The 18,921-nt window shown below is 51.7% G+C and overlaps 5 protein-coding genes across 5 annotated transcripts; 3 read left to right on the top strand and 2 right to left on the bottom strand.

Moving 5' to 3' along the window:
* Positions 1 to 105: 105 nt before the first annotated feature.
* BKA67DRAFT_522408 (cytidine deaminase-like protein) lies at positions 106 to 717 on the top strand (the record flags this gene model as incomplete). The annotated part of the gene is made up of 3 exons (XM_046098372.1): positions 106 to 461; positions 524 to 605; positions 661 to 717. The coding sequence occupies 3 exons, from the start codon at positions 106 to 108 to the stop codon at positions 715 to 717; spliced, it is 495 nt and encodes a 164-aa protein (XP_045954797.1).
* A 634-nt stretch (positions 718 to 1,351) lies between these two features.
* On the top strand, positions 1,352 to 4,086 carry BKA67DRAFT_574301 (ELMO/CED-12 family protein). The gene has a single exon (XM_046103414.1). The coding sequence runs from the start codon at positions 1,679 to 1,681 to the stop codon at positions 3,842 to 3,844; it is 2,166 nt and encodes a 721-aa protein (XP_045954798.1). The 5' UTR covers positions 1,352 to 1,678; the 3' UTR covers positions 3,845 to 4,086.
* BKA67DRAFT_574303 (uncharacterized protein) lies at positions 4,078 to 6,251 on the top strand. Its single transcript, XM_046103415.1, has 2 exons — positions 4,078 to 4,511; positions 4,594 to 6,251. Exons 1-2 carry the CDS (start codon positions 4,421 to 4,423, stop codon positions 5,868 to 5,870), a joined length of 1,368 nt encoding a protein of 455 aa, XP_045954799.1. The 5' UTR covers positions 4,078 to 4,420; the 3' UTR covers positions 5,871 to 6,251.
* A 5,836-nt stretch (positions 6,252 to 12,087) lies between these two features.
* On the bottom strand, positions 12,088 to 14,769 carry BKA67DRAFT_522513 (uncharacterized protein; the record flags this gene model as incomplete). The annotated part of the gene is made up of 1 exon (XM_046098377.1): positions 12,088 to 14,769. One exon carries the CDS (start codon positions 14,767 to 14,769, stop codon positions 12,088 to 12,090), a length of 2,682 nt encoding a protein of 893 aa, XP_045954800.1.
* Positions 14,770 to 16,512: 1,743 nt separating this feature from the next.
* BKA67DRAFT_359560 (uncharacterized protein) lies at positions 16,513 to 16,997 on the bottom strand. Its single transcript, XM_046096411.1, has one exon. It carries the CDS (start codon positions 16,901 to 16,903, stop codon positions 16,565 to 16,567), a length of 339 nt encoding a protein of 112 aa, XP_045954801.1. The 5' UTR covers positions 16,904 to 16,997; the 3' UTR covers positions 16,513 to 16,564.
* Positions 16,998 to 18,921: the final 1,924 nt, after the last annotated feature.

The raw sequence follows: 18,921 nt of genomic DNA on the forward strand, positions 1-18,921 counted from the left end.
TAGCTGATAATTGGAGCATATCCCTCCCACCTCGATAACTGTTCTGCACATAAGTGAGATTTTTTTGGTTTGCCCTTGGAAAAGCATTTGTTACATGCTTTCAATATGTCCATTTCAGTAAAGACTTATTCCAGCTCGAGCTCGCAAGATGTGGAGTCAACATGCAGGACATACGGGTTGACTACACAAGAGTTCTCGGAACTGCATAAGGGTAGTGTCGCAGCCAAGTCTACTGCGTATTGCCCCTACAGTCAGTTCCGTGTTGGCGCCACCGTGCTCTCAGGCGATGGAGCCTTTATCAGTGGTGCAAACGTTGAGAATGCAGCATATCCTGTAGGAACATGTGCTGAGCGTGTGGCGTTTGGCAAGGCTGTCACGGAGGGGTATAAAGGGTTTAGAGCTGTGGCCGTTGCTACAGATATATCTCCCCCAGCTAGTCCATGTGGCATGTGCCGGCAATTGTGAGTGCAACTTCAAACTCCAGTCGTGGTTCAAAAGCACGCCTACTTATATATGCATTTAGCATTCGCGAGTTTTGCGACCTCAAGACCCCGATTCTGATGTTTGACAAGAACGACGATTATATCGTGCTCCGGTTGGAGGAGGTGAGTACTCTCAAGTCAAGCTTTTTCTAAATGCTCTGAATATTGACCTGTGTAGTTGCTGCCGCTTTCGTTCGGGCCAGAGGCACTACCCCCGCCTAAGCATATCATGTAACTATAGGTTCCGATGTAGTTAAATTAAAGAAATTGGGGCACGATCAACCTCTCATATGTGAAATCCCAATGTCTAAGACTGCACGACGGACATATCCCCAACCCAAAAAACATCATGCCTGTAGGCAGCGGTGGCTGAATCCACCCGACTATCTGTGACTTGGTCATGGTGTTTGGGGGAGGTTGGTTGAGAGCCTCAACGCCACGTGAAGGCATGTAGAACAGCGAGCCGCAGCCAAGATATACGTTACTCAGTCTAGTACAAACAAGCTGCCACCAGAGTAAGCCGTGCGTGCCGTCTTGTAAACAAAACTCCCGCGACTGCAACTTTGGAAGCAAGCTTGCCAATATTAGGGATCGTCCATCCCGCCTTGCTTGGGGGTGGAGCCGCACGGGCAACAAGCAAGCACTACAAGGCCTCACAATTCTCTAGGTTATATACTCGGATATACTGGTCTCTATCGTGGAGTCAGGGGTACAGAGTACGTTGATTGCCAAAGATGCGCAGCCTGGGTACTGTGCAGGGATAATGCAGTGGTGTGTCGTTGGTGTCCCGTGCCCCCGGACTAGAGTTCTCCTATAAGTGGTCGAGCCCCTACAAGCCCCCCGCAAGCCCCTGGAACCACATCCTCGGCCGCCAACAGGAATGTACGAGGGTACTCTGTATCTATGTAGAGAGTCGGCGACTTCGAACTCCCAAATTTTTGAACTTTTCACCACGGCCCCTTCACCAAACGCGCATTCTTCTGGACGCTTTTCCTGCGACGGATGGGCGCCGACGAACACCATCACGAATTACGATGATACGACAGTAGTAACACGACCGCGTCTATAATACCAGAAGCCCGCAGGAGGACCGGCCCAAGCTGTCGGGAAAGCCCTTCGGCGCTTGAGCGCGTGACCAACATTTCCGCGACATTTCCCCTTCTCTTGCGACAAGATTCTTCAATTGAGCCACAGACATGGATCAGGCAGACATCCCCGCGCTCCTGGCGCGCCTCGCCAGCGACGAAGATGCTGCACGGAAAATGGCTGTCTTCAAACTACAATCCTCCATCAACGATCCCGCCTTCGCAGACGTCTTCATATCTTCGGGCGGACTGATCATATTGCGCCGGTTGATCATGGGTACGGGAGGCAATACTCTTGCCTACTCTCTACAGAGCCTGACAAGACTGCTGGAAGTGGACATGGGCTGGGATATCTTCGAGGGCCCCACCGCGGGCGACCTGGTCGAGCGTATCGTCGAACTCATTGTAACAAATCCACTGGTCAACATCCTGCGAGGCGCCATGTCCATATTGGTCGCTCTGGTAAGCCACTCGCAGTCTACACCCGCTGGCCAAAGTCGGATACCTGGCACCTTTGGCTTCCGAGCCTTGAAGCCTGCCGTTGCCGTGTACCCCCAGTTCTTCGACTTGGTCATACAACAGCTGCAGTCGGCGGATCACGCACTCTGCGCCAATGCACTCATGCTCATAAACGCCTTGATCAGAGACGCCGTGTCCAACGAGGTCGCCTCCTCTACCAACAGTAAGCCCAACGGCGCCGGAGAAGAATGGCCCAAGTTCATCAAGCGACTACAAGACCTGGGCCTCATCAAGGCCGTCTATAATCTGATGCAGAGTTCGGCTTTGCAAGATCTTGCGCATCCGTTACAGGAGTTTCAGAGCCTCACGAAGGTGCTACTACGGAAGTGGAGAGAGGTACGGGTAGATCTCGAGCGTCCGGAGCACAGAAGGGCCCTCAAGGGACTACATCTAGCAAGCGCGCCGAGCAAGGACCATGCGAACGGGACAACAAAAGCCGAGGATGGACAAGGGGTCAGCAAGAAGACGAGCAAGAGGCACAACCCGGAAAAGTGGCGTAGGCTGGGATTCGAGACCGAAAGCCCTGCTGCAGAATTCCAAGATGCAGGCTTCCTCGGCATGATGGATTTGATGGACTATGTCAGAAAGACCGAGGATGGATTCCAAAAGCTACTGCTCGAGCAGTCCTCGAGGCCGCTAGCGGAGCGATGTCCCGTAGCCAGGGCCAGTCTGGCTGTCACTTTGATTCTATACGACCAGTTCGACTGCGACAAGACCGAAATGGAGGATCTCAGGGGTTACCAACTATCAGATGGGAAGCAGCAGGATAAGCTCTTTCGCCCTCTGCTGCTACAGTGGTCTAGACTACATACCGCCGGATTGGTCTCTTTCTTTCGGCTATGGAAAGCCACTGGTGCCGAGCAGAATGACTTGGACAAGGTAGCTGAGCTCGTGCGCATACTAGTCGACCAGGTGATAGGTAGGGCCACCCGTACGAAGGATGTCGCTGAAGTGGAGGAAGACCTACTCGAGTACGACTGTGCACGGTTGCGCGAGATCCAAATGGAACTTCTCGAGCTGTCATTCGAGGACAATTGGGGTCAACACTTATATCAAGTCAGAGACGATCTGAGAAAGGAGTCGCTGTCCTTCGTCAAGGAACAGCGAATCCGATGCCTGCTAGCGGGAGCATGGTTCTCGAAAGCGACACCGCGAAAAGAAGGCGAATCCTCTCAAACCTCTCTGAGCCGCAGGCATCCAAACGGTACTTTGTGGCGCTTTGCGAAGCTATCACATAACCGGCGGTACTTGCACTACGCAGATTTCGCCTTCAAGGCAGTAAACCAAGATCCAGGTCTCGATGCGTTGCACGAAAAGGTCGATCTTAGCAAAGTCAGTTCTGTTGTTTCGAATGTGTCAGTCTCCAGCGAAGACGCCAAGACTGAAGCAGAAAACATGACTCTCGGCGCCGCTGGCCACACGAATTCCAAGTCAAGCACAAAGATAACCATTTTCAGCTTCACGAGCCTGGAGGAAGCGGCGAAGCCCGACGGCGACGGAAATGAACAGCCTGTCCTCACCCTACATCCGTTGAACCATAGTGTGGCTTCGGAGTGGCTGGATGGCTTGTTGATGCTTCTCGATCAGAAGCCAATAACTGCAGAGACTAATAAGCTTGTGTCCCTTGTCGGAGATTATGGGCTGAAGATCAGGTTGCTGAACGTGCGGATGGAGGCAGCATACCAGGGACCGCCGGCCGGAGCTGGTGTTGTGCCAAGCCGGGAAGGCTTGGATGATGATTATTGGTACGAAGTTTGAGATGGCGATCTGCGCGCTCTCATGTGGAAAGATAATACCTGTTTTAAATACGTGTGCGTGAGCGTTTAGATATACCCCGATGCGCATGGAGGGCTCTGTAACCAAGTTTGAATGGAGCAAATCTACGTATGCCTGCCCTCGACAGATGATAATTTATGCTGGTCAAGCAATATGTCAATAGTATGGAGTAGTGTCTGGGAAAGTCAGCGTGTGGGGGGTGTGTCCTGTTCCTAGTCAGTTCCATGCAAAAGCAAATGCTGTACTTTGTATACACAGCCCCCGGGCCTGAAGGCAGGCTCTCCACATCCCCAACCTCCCGGACTTCAGCTCCCCGGCTTTCAGCTCCTCACGGCACAACAAATACTTGAGTAGGAGCTTCAGGTCATTGCTTTGTTCCCCTAGACTAGAAACAATCGGCGTGCACGTTGCTGTGGGTTGATTTAACGATTCACAAAACTTGACAACTGCACGATCAAGTGACTAGAGCTGAGGCTTGGTGTAGCACCTTCAACTGCATATGTCCAATGGACAGTTTTCAACAAGAACTTTCGCTTGTCCACATCCGCAGACACCAAGATGCCATCAACCAAGACGACCACCTTCGGCATCTCGGACAGCCCAACCAAGAAGCCCACAAACGGACATTTCACCAAGGGACAATGGCTTTGTACGTGATCTACGCATCCGTTCCACATCCCACTGGGCCCCCTCCTTCTTCCCAAGCTGACATTTCTATCCTATGCCAATAGGTAACTGCAAGCCCCGCCTCCCTGCAGTCCAATTCCAGGTGAAGCGCGAGAGCCGCAACAAGGGCCGCTGGTTCTACACGTGCCAGGTCGACCGGACCAAGGGCAAGACGGGCGAGCCCGCGCGCTGCGACTTCTTCCTGTGGGCCGACGACGCCAGGCTACGCGAGGAGGGCGCCGTGCTGATCAATTCCACGACCGAGCCTGGCGGCAGCAGCCAGGATGACGGGAAGAAGACGTCTTTGAGGACGCCGCGGAAACTGGTACAGACCACGCTCAGCGCGAGGGTCGAGCCTAGGGAGGAGGGCAAGCGGCACTGGTCGCACCGCACGGAGATCACGCCGATCGACGAGCTGGAGCGCGCCGTGGGCGGGAGCCAGAACGAGCACGCGCAGGGTGCGGCGCTGGGGGGTGGCAGCGGTACGGCGCAGAACGTTTCCACCATCCAGGCGACACACAGTACGAGCGATACCAAGACTGTCGACCACGACTACGGCACAAGCGATATGGACACAAGCGACGAGGACGAGCTGGGTCGTATCGCCGAGTCGGCAAGCAAGCCGACGCCTCATCCCACGAGAACGATCCGTGAGGAGCAATTCCAGACTCCCTCTGCGGCCGCAAAGCGCAAACGGGACGTGGTTGACCTGGAGGATGATGATCTGTTCGGCGATATGAGCTCAGACGAGGAGAGGCAACTGGTTGCTGTCACAGATTCTACGAGCCAGCTTAGCCGGAGCCGCGACGCCTTCACGACTCCAGCAGCACGAAGAGTAGCCGACGTCGCAGGTGGCATGCCGACGCCGTCTCTAACAGACAAGTCCGTCCGACGAGTGCTGTTTGCTGAGCCCGAAGCTGGCGGGTCCAGTAACAGCAACAAGCGACAGCGCAACGACCACGCCGGTGGATACACACCAGTCGGCGGGCCTACGACCCCTTCGTCCTCACAGCAAGCGGCTGGCCCTTCCTCTTCACCGGCTACACCCGGGTCCGGCGCCGGAATTGCAGGTATCACGGAGGAAGTAATGGCTCTTCTCGAGGGCCAGAAGATCGACGAGCAGGCCTTAAAGCAGGTGAGGAGCACATTGAGCAAGTTTGCAGCCAAAGCAAGGGGGCTGGAGATGGGCCGCGACGCCAGCCGGCAGGCGCTCAAGAAACAGGATGGCAAGATCGCGCAGTTGCAATCGCGGATCACTGATCTCGAGAACAGGCAGAAGTTGGATAGAGAGGTGAGGAAGAAGATGAAGAGCGGCTTGATGCATCTATACACTGAGACTTAAGCTGGTCCCTGAAATCATATTCGGGGGCACAGGCTGGGCTGAGGCCTGGAGCCGAGCACATGGCTAAAGGGCAGGCGCTGCTCGATGGTGATTGCCACTCGAGTTGTGTGGCAAACTCAAGATGAAAAGGTTTTGATTTGGGGCGCTGTTACTGATGATATGATGACACATGATGATACCCGGGTTGTTTTGGTTTGGTCCTTGTTTCATTCGTCTACTTTGAGAGGCTGGTCAATCAAGTTTGTTTATGGCGCAATTATTCCCAGTAGACTAGATGATGCTGAACGTGAAAACGCTTCATAATCTCAACGGGGAATTGGGGGCCAACTGTATTGTACTTCTATGGAGTGACTTCCACAGATTTAATCCAGCAAATTTCATGACATGCGATACGGTTTTTTGTGACGATTCAATACCTTGGGCTGGACCGGCCATCACATCCCACCCCGGACCTTGACCTGCCTACGGCGTGGTGGAGTCCGGGAGACCTACGGAGTCATGCCCGCCATCTCCCTCTCGGTGTTCTTCTCTATATCGCTGGCCAATCCGTCTGGTCCTTGATAGCGACACAACTTCTAGCAGTGCTGCAAGAACGGTAGTTGACGGCTGCTCATCCGTTCCAACGTAACTTTCAGGGCGCTCCTTCCAGTAATTAAGTGCTTGGATAAATCGCCGGGTCGCTATTTGAGTTATGTGAAGACAACAACAACAACAACAACAATGCATTACTGCCCTTGATTTTAAAGTTCTACGATGTGTTATCATATATAGTATATAATGACCGTGTTCAATGATAGCGGGGTTCTCCGATTGACTATACTTGGAGTTCTCTGATTGACTATACTTGGAGTTCTCTGATTGACTATAATTACTTGAATATGGCGGCAGCACGTCATTGGTCGGCCAACGACTGAGACGCAGGGGAAAGCACAATGGTATAACAAGGGATGTCTGCCCCACGTCATTGAGTCGTGAATCACAGTTCATCTGAACTTGTGATTTACAGCCGCAGGCACAAAGGAAAGGGCGAGCCTAACATTTACAACCTTGATGGCATCTGACGTCCACAAAAGGCCCAGTGGCCGTCAAGGTTCACACGGACAACCACTCCCGCAATAATTACTCAACATCATCTAGACTAGTTGTGAAGACCAGTCGCCGATTTTACTTCTTCACATCACAACACCACTCCTGCAACATCATCTATGCATTATGGTCTACTTGTGAAGACAAATCGCCGACCCCCTTTATAGCAGTCGCCTACTTTCTCATTCACAACAAATACCAACTTTCCCCTTCACAGCAATCGCCGACCCCCTTTTTTCACTGCTGCTCTATACTCTAGTCTATAGTCTATAGTATCCTTCACAAGCACACCATGGACATCCCTAAGGTACCTGGCGAGGTCGTTGTTGCAATCGCCGAACAAATGGAGGTTGCGACACTACGCAACTTCATGGCGGCAAACAAGGTGTGTAATAAGCCATGGCACTATCTGTGTTTGTTCCTAATTGTCCTGCAGAGCTATCGCTTGCTCATCAACACCTACCGTCAGTCGATTTGTAAGACAAAGTTGGGGAGCTTCCCTTTACGACCTGCTGGCAACGCGCTGTCATCGGCAGGGGTGAAACGCCAGGTTTGCGAGCCCGGAACATTCCCATTCATCGAAGAACTAGAGTTACGAGATATCCGGGTTGCCAAAATTTTGAACAGTGGCTATGTCGATCTATCGTCGCCTCCTGGACTAGATCCTCTCAACCCCGTACAGCAACGCCGATTTGCAGCCATCCTTGAACGCGCACTCTGGCGCTGTGACGCCGTCGCCGACGTCGCTGCCAATGTCAAGGATGGCCGTGTCCCTGAGCACAACTACACACTCATCAGCAGTGGTTATTGGAACCTCGCTGGCAGCCTCCCCGACGAGCTTCGACAACATGACCCCTTTACCAACATCAACGCTCGCGGCGCCCAGATCAAGTATCTCAACTCGCTAAGCCTTGAGGACCTGGCCGGGCTCTACCTGCTGATCATATCCGTATCAGTTGGCCTCATCAGAGATCGCCCCGCCATCCAGGGCGACCCGAACTTCGCCGAGCGAATCACCGTCTTCGAGGAGTGTACCCTCCGCCACGGTACCTGGTTCTTGTGGCCGCAGGTCTCAAACGACACTAAGAATGCAAAGGCTAGGTCCACCGATGTCACGCTGCGGGAGATGACCGGCCATATGCTCCTCGCTGGGTTTGCTGAGCTGATCGGCTGGGAGACTGGAGTTGAAGATCTGCCGCCGGGTTTACGTATGAGCTTGCTCGATGCGGCTAGGAAGCATTTCGAGGACAAAGAGACGTCGGCGGTCCTCCAGATATGGCAGGTGATCAGGAAGTTGATCCTCGGAGCTGACGAGGCGGATGGTGGAAACGACGACGACGACGACGACGGGCGTGGTGATGATGTTGACCAGGCTGTCTAGTGGCGTGTCAGTGCATCGCTAGTGGTTTTACGAGTGTGACGATAGGTTTTGTACGGCGGGAACGAATATCGGTAACACGGTATGGGAGTTCAATGGCATGGAATAGTTGTGCATTTTTAAGGAGTCGCTGTAGGTTTGGGTGACCAGTATATCCGATGCATTGCGGGGCGTTATTGTGGTTAGGGGAGCATTATACCAGCACATTTCCAGCTAAGAAAGATGAATAAATCACTAGATGACATGGCTAGAGTGTTTTAAGCTGACTTGTACCTCGAGTTACTACGGCGATGACATGTTGCTCCATATGATTCGTCCTTCCATGTGCATATTTGCAGTCCGCACTCCTATTAATACTAACTCGCCCCGGCGGTTAAAGTCACATAAGATTATTCATTCACGGCCCAGTCAATCCATATCTTGCAAGCACATCTAACGATTTAAAATTCGTATAAATCTAGGCCATAGTAATGCTATAGCCTGGGCTAACCATTTGTTTTCTTTCATTCATTGAGCTTCTATTTCTTCGTAGTTCTATGAAATATGTAGGTGGTTTTCAAAGTTCTGTTGCGGGAACCTCTATAATATAGAATATTTCTCTCATCCTTCTTCGCACACTTAGTGTGTGATTTTTGAAACTTGTCTAAAAGGACTTTTTCGGCAAGGGAGGCGTGCTAATCCAATCCGATGTTTTTAAGGGCGCGGCCGGCTCGAATGATCACTGCTAGTCTTTACGAACCCCAAGCAGTCACACATGGCAAGTGAGCAATGCGACCGTAACGAGGCCATCCGTATACCCTAATGCTACGTTAACCGAATATCTTTCTTTAGTACCAGGCATGTCAGGATCCTGCTCAAGTTACGCGTAGTAATAGGACGATAATATTACCACAAACTCCAATTCGTGCGATTCGGTCGCGTATGTGCTCGAGAATACTTCCCTACGATCGTCGGCTGTTCAGATGGACAACTCTTTGAAGTGCATCATATGAACCGTTCCGAAACATTGTTATACTCGAAATTCTTTCAAATGACCAGGGCCTTGCTGCTAAAGACTTGAACAAATTGTTTTCCATATGATACTCCATAGGCCTCACCTACTATCGGGGTATAGCGATCAATTTTAGCAACACTCCACGATGCTAGTTCGTATATATAACAACTCAGATGCGGGCTAGCCAAGAGGACTTGATATTGTCAGGCCCTTCAAACAAGGCACGAGCCCGCCTCGTTTATCTGCAGATAATCCCTCGGCTATGAGGTGCGGTGGATCAGCGCCGGTGTGATATGCTGGGCAAGGGCACTTTCGGATCCTGCGCAGACACATCATATTAGCTCAATATGTGGTTCCCGGGCAAGATGCATGAATCATATTTGGGGTCAAGGATGATGAAATGGTACACAGAAGCAACACACGATGATCGGACTTACTAATAAATCGGAGGATTCTTCTTGGATGGCCTTGGACCTCGTCCCCCAGTCTTCGCTCGTGGCAAAGCCAGTGTTATGAAGCCAGTCGGAGACTTCGGGAATAGGGGCCATAATTTCTCTCTGAAACCTTGCGGGGTCTCTCTCGTCTCGTCAAACTCATGATCGACGGCTCTAAGCAAAAACTCATCTTGCCAGAAGTCCGAGTTCATAAAGGGCTTAACATGAAGCAAAACCCATGATTTTATGCGCGATTCGCGCAAGATCTCGTCATGGACAATCAGGAAACAGTCCGTCACAATTTGACGAGGTAACTCAGCTTATTTCTCATGGCCTTGAAGCGAGCTCGCAAAGTGCCAATATCGGCGGATTCCAACGATCCATCATCTGCCCACAAGGGCTTATTGCGATCTGAGCCACGGGGCCACTTCCTGCCACCCGGGTCGAAGATTATCTCTGCACGCCTTTCCAAAGAACTTCTTGAATAGTTGGAATCTCCGCTGAGTATATTCGCCACACGCAATTTGGAAAATGACGAACCCCCTATTGCGACGGCTTGGTGTTGGCTATCTCCCCAGCGCAGCGAGGCATATTGGCCATGGTGTTTGCTTCCATGGCCTCGTGCTTTTCGCGCTGTCGTTGTGGCTTAGTGGCCTCGAGCACAACCTTACTCTCCTCAGCGAAGATCCTGCTTTGAAAATATGCCTTCTGTTATTTTTTCTTCTCTTTTTTTTCTTTTTCTACAGCCCGGTTTCGTAGTCATCAGCTATGAGGCTGCGGGCCTGGCGGGCAAGCTAGTTCTCTACGGGTAAGAGATCATCCATCCGAAAAGCACTCACTCGATATGTCTCAGTCTGATGGTTATATTGAGCGCCAAGCAGTATGATGTCGGTGTCGGCTTGTGAAAGGGTGTCGGGACCAGCCACGACCGCTACAAGTATCAACAGCTAGGAGACTTCTGCAAGTACCATGCTCCGCGAGGAATCATAATAGAAGCAACTGGTCTGAGCAAGGCAAAGCCCATAACTGAGTCAACTCACACGCTTTTCGACTACCTCTAGGATGTCACATCAAATCGTTGGGGTTGGACTTTTGCTAAATGTCAGTTTGCATCGTGCAACGCATGATGCAGCGTCCCAACTCCCGAACATCACCCGCATGTAAAGATACCCAGACACTCACTCTGCTGAAAGTTGAATCTACAGAGGACATTTATCCCGAAGTGTCCAGGGAGACCTGGGTCAGCAATTCGACCACGTTGCGTTGTTGCTCTGACCGGGCCCGGCGACTTGTCTCTCTTTCTCATAAATAACAAGAACCTCAAACTTTGAAATCATGTATATCAACATCGCGGCCAGAACGCCATCCAAGGTACGGATGGTTCTCCGGATGGTATGTTTGTACGTTGAGGGTATTTCCCAATGGCTGCTGTTGAGGCAATTCGGTCATGTCAATACTACGCAAGCAGTTGCATCCAAAAGAAATCTATTAATAAAAGAACATTAGAAAATTAAAAAATAAAGGATTCCCGACTAGCAAGCACAAAGATATGTGCAGGAGCTACATTCTCCATTCTGACGTTGTACGATTTCAAATGTGTTTTTCTAGTTACAAACAAGCTCTAACATAACCGCGATCTGGCTAAATCCCGTCACAAGACAGGCACGTCGCACGGGAGACAAATTAAGTGATACAATATGTTCATTACTATATGTCTACAAGCAAGATCGAGCATGTCTCAACATCTGTAGATGAGGGTAGCCCCCCACCCCGGCAGAACACATGACTTGAGACCTAGCGATAGTAGATTCTATCTAAGTGTCAACTCCTTCCCTTCTGGTTACAAGTGTTTCATGTAGTACCAGTGTCATAACATTTACTTTCTTCGGCAACATATGTCCGCACAATCAAATGTAGTTACCAATTCCCGCCCTTCATGGGGCCAATCCATTTCGCCGGAAAAGCAATGGTGGAAATCAAGAAGGGCTGCGGAGATCCGGTCCATTGATCATGCAATAGTTGCTCTCTTCATGCTCTCGTAAAACGCCAAATATGTGCGATGAAGCAGCAAGCCCATAGATCTGGTGAGATCACCTAGGCTATACTGAAATTATTAGGAGTATATCGATCATCCTTCAGACTCGCTATTGAGACTCTTCCAAGCTGATCAAGCAAACACAGGGCTTTGACGGTACTGAAAGCAGCGTCAATGTGCTATGCTCAATTACTTTGTGGTTACCTTGTTCCTCAAGCCTTGAGCTTTTGATCTTTCGAAGATCGTCGTCGATGCAGTATGGTGACCAAGAAGTAAGTTCGAAACACTCGCTAGGATGCTGCTGACTCCTTCGGCTTCCAAAATTGGATCATTCGACTGAGTCTCTTCGCTGTGCTGGCCTTCGACTTCTTGTCGGACTCGTTGTCGAGGGGCACTTCCATGCTCAATTTGCTTCTTTCTCCGTGTGAAGTGCTAATCAGACGACTGAGGCTTGCCAAACTCGATCTACGACGTCCAAATGCGGTAGTCGTGAAAGATGCTGGGCGCTGTTCGTGGAAGGGCATGCCTCGTGGTCGTACACCGGAGAAGTTGCTCTCGCGTGTTATGTTCGAGGTACTTTCGGTTAAAGACGGAACGTCGACGGAAATACGAACCACTTCGGGCCCCGGCTCTCCCATGAGCAGCGACTGGAAATTGTTTTCCTCAGTCACAGACGATGGCGCCGTAGAAACGCGGTGAGCGTCGTAAGACATCGGAGAGCGTGGGGATGGAAAGGACGACGAGTGGCTCATGGAGTAAGGACTGATACCCGTCAGCGGGCTTGGGAGACTGATTGGGTGTATTTCAACCGGCGCAAGATCTTTGCCAGTGATGATTCTTCGTGGTGACGGTGCCACGGTGTCCGAGTCGAGGTAAGTCTCGTAAATACGCTCTTGGTCAACTGCTGTTGTAGTGTGATGTACAGGGGCTTCCTCACTAATCACCTCTTCATGAAGGGAGCTGATCGAAGCTTCGGTTCGGACTCTTGATCCCAAGGGTTGGAGGTCCAGACTGGAACCACTGCCCTTGCGCTTGATTGAAGACGGAATTGAGAGCGCACCAGCCGAGTTCTTCCGTGCGAAGTCGATTTCTTGAGTAGGTGTTGTAGCAGACTCGTCACTCGTCGATCTGGCATCGAGATTGGCCCCAGAGACTGTGCTGGTATCGGGTATGGAAGCTTGAGATGCACTCTCTGCGCCGGAAGTATAATCATCGTCTTCCTCTTCATCTTCTTCGAAAACGTCCGCCATGGTCGAAGAGCTGCCAAACCTATGAATGCCACCAAATCTTGCTTCAAACGGAGGCATTTCTGGTGCGCTCTCAGCGCGACGATGGTAGTGCATGCCTGGACCCGAGAAACCTCGCATTCCTGCTGCGCTGTGTAGCTGACGTTTGGGTGGTGCACCGGGTTTCTGCGCAGCATCCCATGCTGGATCGCGGCCCGTGGGTGTATTAAACGGGCCAAGAGCGGCATCCAAGTCAATCATGGGATATAATGCATCATCCTCAGACTTTCGCCGTGGTCTTACCGGCTTAGCTTCGACGGTTGGAGAGGAGGAGTCCGTAACCATAACCATCGGTGCAGTCAACGGTCCCGACATATCCAGGTCGTCTTCATACATGCAATCATCTAACATCTCCTTGGCGGGCGGAGGTGTATGAGGACGACCAGAAGACTTCGACTTCGACTTGGCTTTGCGAGTTAAGATTGAACCAGCCCATGCCTTGACCTTCTTCTGCTTCTTTTTCTTGCTAGCTTTCTTTGATACGTTCTGCTCTTCAGCCTCATCATCGGATTCTAGATCAGCGTCAAATGGCGCGTTGATCGTCTCAACCCCCTTGGCAGCCGTGTCAGACGAGCTTGAGCTATGAGGCCGCTGCTTGTACGGCGAGTTGGATGACGTGAAAGGCTCAAGGCCAAAAAATGACCAACGCTTGGGCATTTTTGTAGGACTCGGAAGCGGTGACGATGCGGCATCCTCTGTAGTGATACCGGGCAATAGTGGAATAGAGTTTCGTCTGCGAGGTGAGGTCGGGGTCTCCTCAAAAGGGTAAGAAGCAAGCAAACTCGGAACACGCTCGAGAACAGCACCTGCAGTGCTAGGTCGAGAGTCGCTGCTCTTCTTGATCGGGGAAGAGAGCACTGGCCGCTCGCGGTCAACTATTGTTGCGCTGCCTAAAGAAATGATGGACGAAATGCTGCCGGATACGGAGTGTCCGGGATAGCCCGTGACTGTGCTTGCGGTATCTGTCGAGACCATGGACAAAGGTCGTGGAATGTATTCGAGAGTATCAGAGAATCCCACTTTTGCCCGTGCAGGCTTGATTGTCGGGCTTGGCTCTGCAGTCTCGTCTGTTGAACTAGAGGCATCTGGAGCTATTCTGACCTCCTCTGGCATTTCCTCTTGCTTTGGGGCCTCTTTCGACACCTCCGCTGCGGGTTCTGGAAAATGCCTCATCCTGCCCTCGAAATCCGCAGGGCTTGAAGGAGCACTGCTACCTCTAGAGGCATTTGGGCTGCTCGGCGGCTTCAGAATCATGGACAAGTCATGGCTCGAAATTGCTGCAGAGCGGCGATGTTGATGCCTTCCCCGACGTTGGTACGGATCGACTGGTGCCAGAGATGGGGATGGAAAGCCACTTTCCGACTTGGTGGGACTGGTGCTCATTATTGTAAGAGCATCACCCTGTTTGAGTTTCCCACCAACAAACTCACTGGCACCGCGCCTGTGGCCTCCACGATTCGGAATTGTGCGTGGGGACGTGGGTGACCCCGGAGACAAAGGCGGGCTCATGAGCGAATTGGCAGAGTCGAATGGGCTGGGGTTGAAGGTGAATTCCGGAAGAGCAGGAGATCGCTGAGGGCGGTCGTTGGCACTTTCGGGACTCAATCCAGCGCCGGGATTGAAGCTGAACGCTGGGAGGGCTGGAGAGCGGCGTGGTCGTGCGCTAGATGAGCCCAGACTACCCATGCTGTCGCTGCTGTTGTCAAGGAAATCGGCGACAGATTTTGAGCGCTGGCCCGTGGCCCTGGAAAAAGACGGAGGCGCAGACGAAGGCAGCGATCGGGCGGGAAAGACGAACGGGGGGTTCGGAGGCGGGCCTGTTGAGCGAGGTGAAGGGTGCGGGCTGGAGTCGCTTTCATCATCGTCGACAGGGCGCTGGATAGATATAGGCACGGGTATCGAAAGATGTCGTCGTCGAGAGGCAGCCAGATCCATGTCGACAACCCCCATGTTCCCCAAGGCAGAGCCTACCGGGCTGCCGGAAGTAGCATATGCGGTTGCCATCTTCCTACTGTGGCTGTCTTCCCACGAAGCCGCGCTGCGGCACCAATTGCATCAAATCCTAGAGCCTGTCGGATATCATAGGTGTCTCAGTAGCATTCGTCAGGCTGCTGTGATGTATAGGGCTGGTGCTGGCTGGTTCCTACGGCGTTGTTAGATGTCTTGTCTTGTCTCGTCTTGTATTTCGACGATGCGGCAGGCGGGAGAAGAATTGCGGAACAGAAGTGACGAGAAGACGAGAGTGAAACGGCGGGTTGATGCTTTCTTCTATCTCTGTCCACGTCTGGTTGCGGGTGGTAGGCAGACGACAGAGGTGTCGCAGGAGGAGCGGGAGAAAATCAAGGATGACGATGAAGTGAATGATTGGTATTACCTCGTGAGCGCGGTGCGAGTCGATTGTTCTGTAGTTCGTGTGCCGCGACGTGACGTGACGTTGGCTGCGTGACAAGTGTTATTGCGTTGTCGTTTCCCACGGGCCAGACCAATATCGAGATACGGGGGGTGCGAGAGAGAGAGTGAGAGAGAGAGACCGGGAGGGGCGACAATGCAAATGCAATGCAATCAATCAATCACTCAAAATAACGGCAATGCTAATAAGAAATTCAAAAATGTCTTCTCGTTGGGAAAAAAAGAGAGAAGAGGAGGAAAAATGAGCGGACGGCCAAGACCAGTTGCAAATCAACGAGAAAGAAGACTTGCGACTGGAATTGAAGCCAAGGTTTGGTGAAGTTGAAGCCCTTCGTGAATGGAGAGGTGAAGGAAAAGGTGAGTTGAGATGGAGGAGGGAAATAACAGCCAAATGGAGGAGAGGAAAGAGCGCCAAAACGACCAGCACACCTACAGCAGATACTACATAAAGTTGCGGTGCGTTTCGTTGCGTTGCGTTGCTTAGACGGGACGGGCGGCGGACGACGGGCGCGGTGCGCAGTGCGCTGGAGACAGAACTGGAGCAAATGCACTGGAGGACTGGGAAGTGCCCAGGGATTGGGGAAGCGTCGGGTCTTTTGGTACGTAGTAGCCCGCTAGTCGCAAGCCCCCAAGTCGCAAGCAGCCAAGTCGCAAGCCCCCAGTCCCCAGTGACGCATGTACTTTCTGTGCTATCCAGAGTGGCAGTGGACCCCCCTGCAAGCCCTCGCTTTCATCCATGAATGGCATACTATGTACAGTAGGTGGGCGGTAGCGGCAGCAGTAGCTTTGCCTTTCGCACTGGATGGAGTACAGCCCCGGGCAACGTTGAGCACGCCCCGAGGTTGTACCTGGAAAACATGGGCCCCCGATTTGGAGTTATCCGTATCGTCAACAACATTGGTCGACTCGACCAAATAAGCCCATCTAGCACAGCAGCACCTCTCATACAACGGAACTCTCAATATTAAACCCTCATTTCAGCAAGACACAGTGCTCTCCCCCCTCCAAACCAGATGGTTCTGTCCGTCTCGTGCTATGCCGCGCATGCTCTGCCTCGCTTACTCGGGATACTTCAACCGCCCCGAGTGTCCTGCGTCCTAGCAACTGCACTGGCAGCCACCGGACCAGGCCTTAAATGCCTAGGTAAGGTATCCATGTAGGTACCGTTGAGTGCACATGCACGCATGCATGTACGTGCTACGTGTGATGTTATAGCCCAGCAATACTTTCTCTCCCGCGGGCGGCTTTCACATTGCATTTTGCACAAAACTAACGCTGCTGTAGACACTAGATGACCTTTGTAGCCGTAAACCAATTCGAGATGGGACACTAACTTCCTTGCGTTCAACTTAAGCGTGTACGAGTGCCCCATGAGTAAAGTACATAGTAGTAGGTATTTCAAGTGCTCCATCGCAATCCCCCCATCTCAAATCTCAACCCCCTGCATCATTCCCCCTGTCCATCATCTCCAGATAATAATCTTAACAAGCCTGTACTTAAGCAACAATATGTGGTTCTGTATATCGACTTATCGTGTTTAATTATGGAAACATGATAACTCAATCCATTGTGACCGAGACGTGACCTCATGACTTGCCCATGACGATAAAAAAAACCAGCTCACAGCTCGCACCTTGGAACGGACGGAATAATTACTGTGGTAGCCATTGCTTGATTGACAGCCATTTTTCGGACGAAACAGCGGCTAATCATTTAGGTCACGGCCCAGCAAGGATGAGATGGTTGCTCAAGTATGTGTTGTGTCTATGGGCCGCCACGGCGCCGTTACGACCAGGCTTTTTGCTTTCGACCTTTAGACGAGCTAGGTACGTGTTGGGATAGCCATTGAAAAATTAAAAATTAAAACAAAAAGGAAGAAAAAGATTGATCGAGTCTCATGAAAATGCGATCGTGGCTTTGGTAGCACTCGAAGAGGAAGAGAGAGAAAACCCACTCTCAAGCCCGATTGCTGTCCGGCTTTTGGCGCTGGCACATCGCGTCCTTTGAGAGTAGTTACTGACTGCACCAGCTTTGACCAGCATCGTTAGATGGGGGTTCAATAGATCGACGCAGGTTACGCGTACCTGCTGCGTAACAGAACATTGCCGGCGTGGATACTGTGATGGGCAGTTACTTGAAACCTCAGTATCAATATGCGTCTCACATAAGTATCCCCTTAACCGTGGAATGCACTCAATCTCATCCCGCGATTTCTGTAACTCTGCAACTCTGCAATTCGGGTGGCAGGCAGATGGGGGAGCCAAATTGCTGCTTGGTACAGTCCTCGGTTCCTGGAGCCCCTAGCTAGAAGAACCCGGTCCAAACCTGTCAGTCTCAAATTATGCCGATTTCCATTTCGGGACATGAAGATGGGGGTTGCACCTTGTCGATTTCCCATCCACTTGCGGCTTCTACAGCGCGCGACAGTCAAACAATGCCGGTCACAAGATTCGTTTCACGGCCTCTGCGAGGATCGACCATGTGGCCGTACCATCAAGGCCAAATGAGATCATAATCTTTTCATTGCTTTTTCCTCGCTGAGCCGTAAAGTATTGTCTCAACCGAGTTCTTGACTCGAGGCGACGCATTAGGTAGCCGAGGGTAGGCCCGGGCAACCAGAGTTACTGTGTGTACAACGCCCACCACGATCTGCACGTCCCGCAGGTCGCAAGCAGGTCGCAAGCAGCAAGAGGCCAGCTGATAGGCGCACCTGGTTGCATACTTGCTCACCCTGAAGCCTGCAGCAGAGGCCTAGCTATAGCCACTTTGGGCCTGGAGGAACGATTCCAAGGGCCGCATCAGATTGGTCGCATTTGTCGCGTCCAACCACAGTAAGCGAATCTGAAGCGCACAGACGACGATGCATAACACTGTGGAGATCCGAACAGGCTAATCCATAGCGAATGCGATCTTCTTGCATCCAATTGTTTGTGGTTGCATATAATGCGGGTCAGATAGAATCGTGAAGGTCGGCTCCTCTTTCACGACTCGGTAAAGCACTTTGGTTCCTGAGGGCGATAATTGTGCATGGTCGACAATGTGATCTTGACGGGTTGCTACTGTGAGCAATCGATATATATACTCCGTACGCGAGTAACGCAACCGTCCGCACCTTGCATAACAGTTAAGCGAGCCTAGTTCTTAAACTATGTCCAAGGTTATCCCTAGGCGAAAGGTAATAATACGCCTTCATAAGTCGCTAATGTCCGACTTCAGCTACAAAGTTTCGTCGCAAACGAGTGTAATCTCGCCTGACGGTGCGAAAGAGTGAACAACAGCCGGCATTGGTGTGGAAACAAAATTAGCGAAACAATTCATGACAATCTCGCCGTATTTGCTGAGCTAGACAACTACTCAGCCTCACATCTGATCCCCATAATCCAGGCTTCGGCCAGTTTCTTGTTGATCTGGTTAGGAATCCACAAGCTC

The sequence above is a fragment of the Truncatella angustata genome, assembly GCF_020726525.1.
Source record: "Truncatella angustata strain MPI-SDFR-AT-0073 chromosome Unknown BKA67scaffold_7, whole genome shotgun sequence".
Taxonomy (NCBI): Eukaryota; Fungi; Ascomycota; class Sordariomycetes; order Amphisphaeriales; family Sporocadaceae; genus Truncatella; species Truncatella angustata.

Bases quoted from the DNA above. Each gene is read 5' to 3' on its own strand.
- BKA67DRAFT_359560 (XM_046096411.1), bottom strand. From the start codon at position 16,903: ATGGAGCACTTGAAATACCTACTACTATGTACTTTACTCATGGGGCAC.
- BKA67DRAFT_574303 (XM_046103415.1), top strand. From the start codon at position 4,421: ATGCCATCAACCAAGACGACCACCTTCGGCATCTCGGACAGCCCAACC. The intron at 4,512-4,593 runs GTACGTGATCTA...CTATGCCAATAG, and splicing joins CACCAAGGGACAATGGCTTT to GTAACTGCAAGCCCCGCCTC.
- BKA67DRAFT_574301 (XM_046103414.1), top strand. From the start codon at position 1,679: ATGGATCAGGCAGACATCCCCGCGCTCCTGGCGCGCCTCGCCAGCGAC.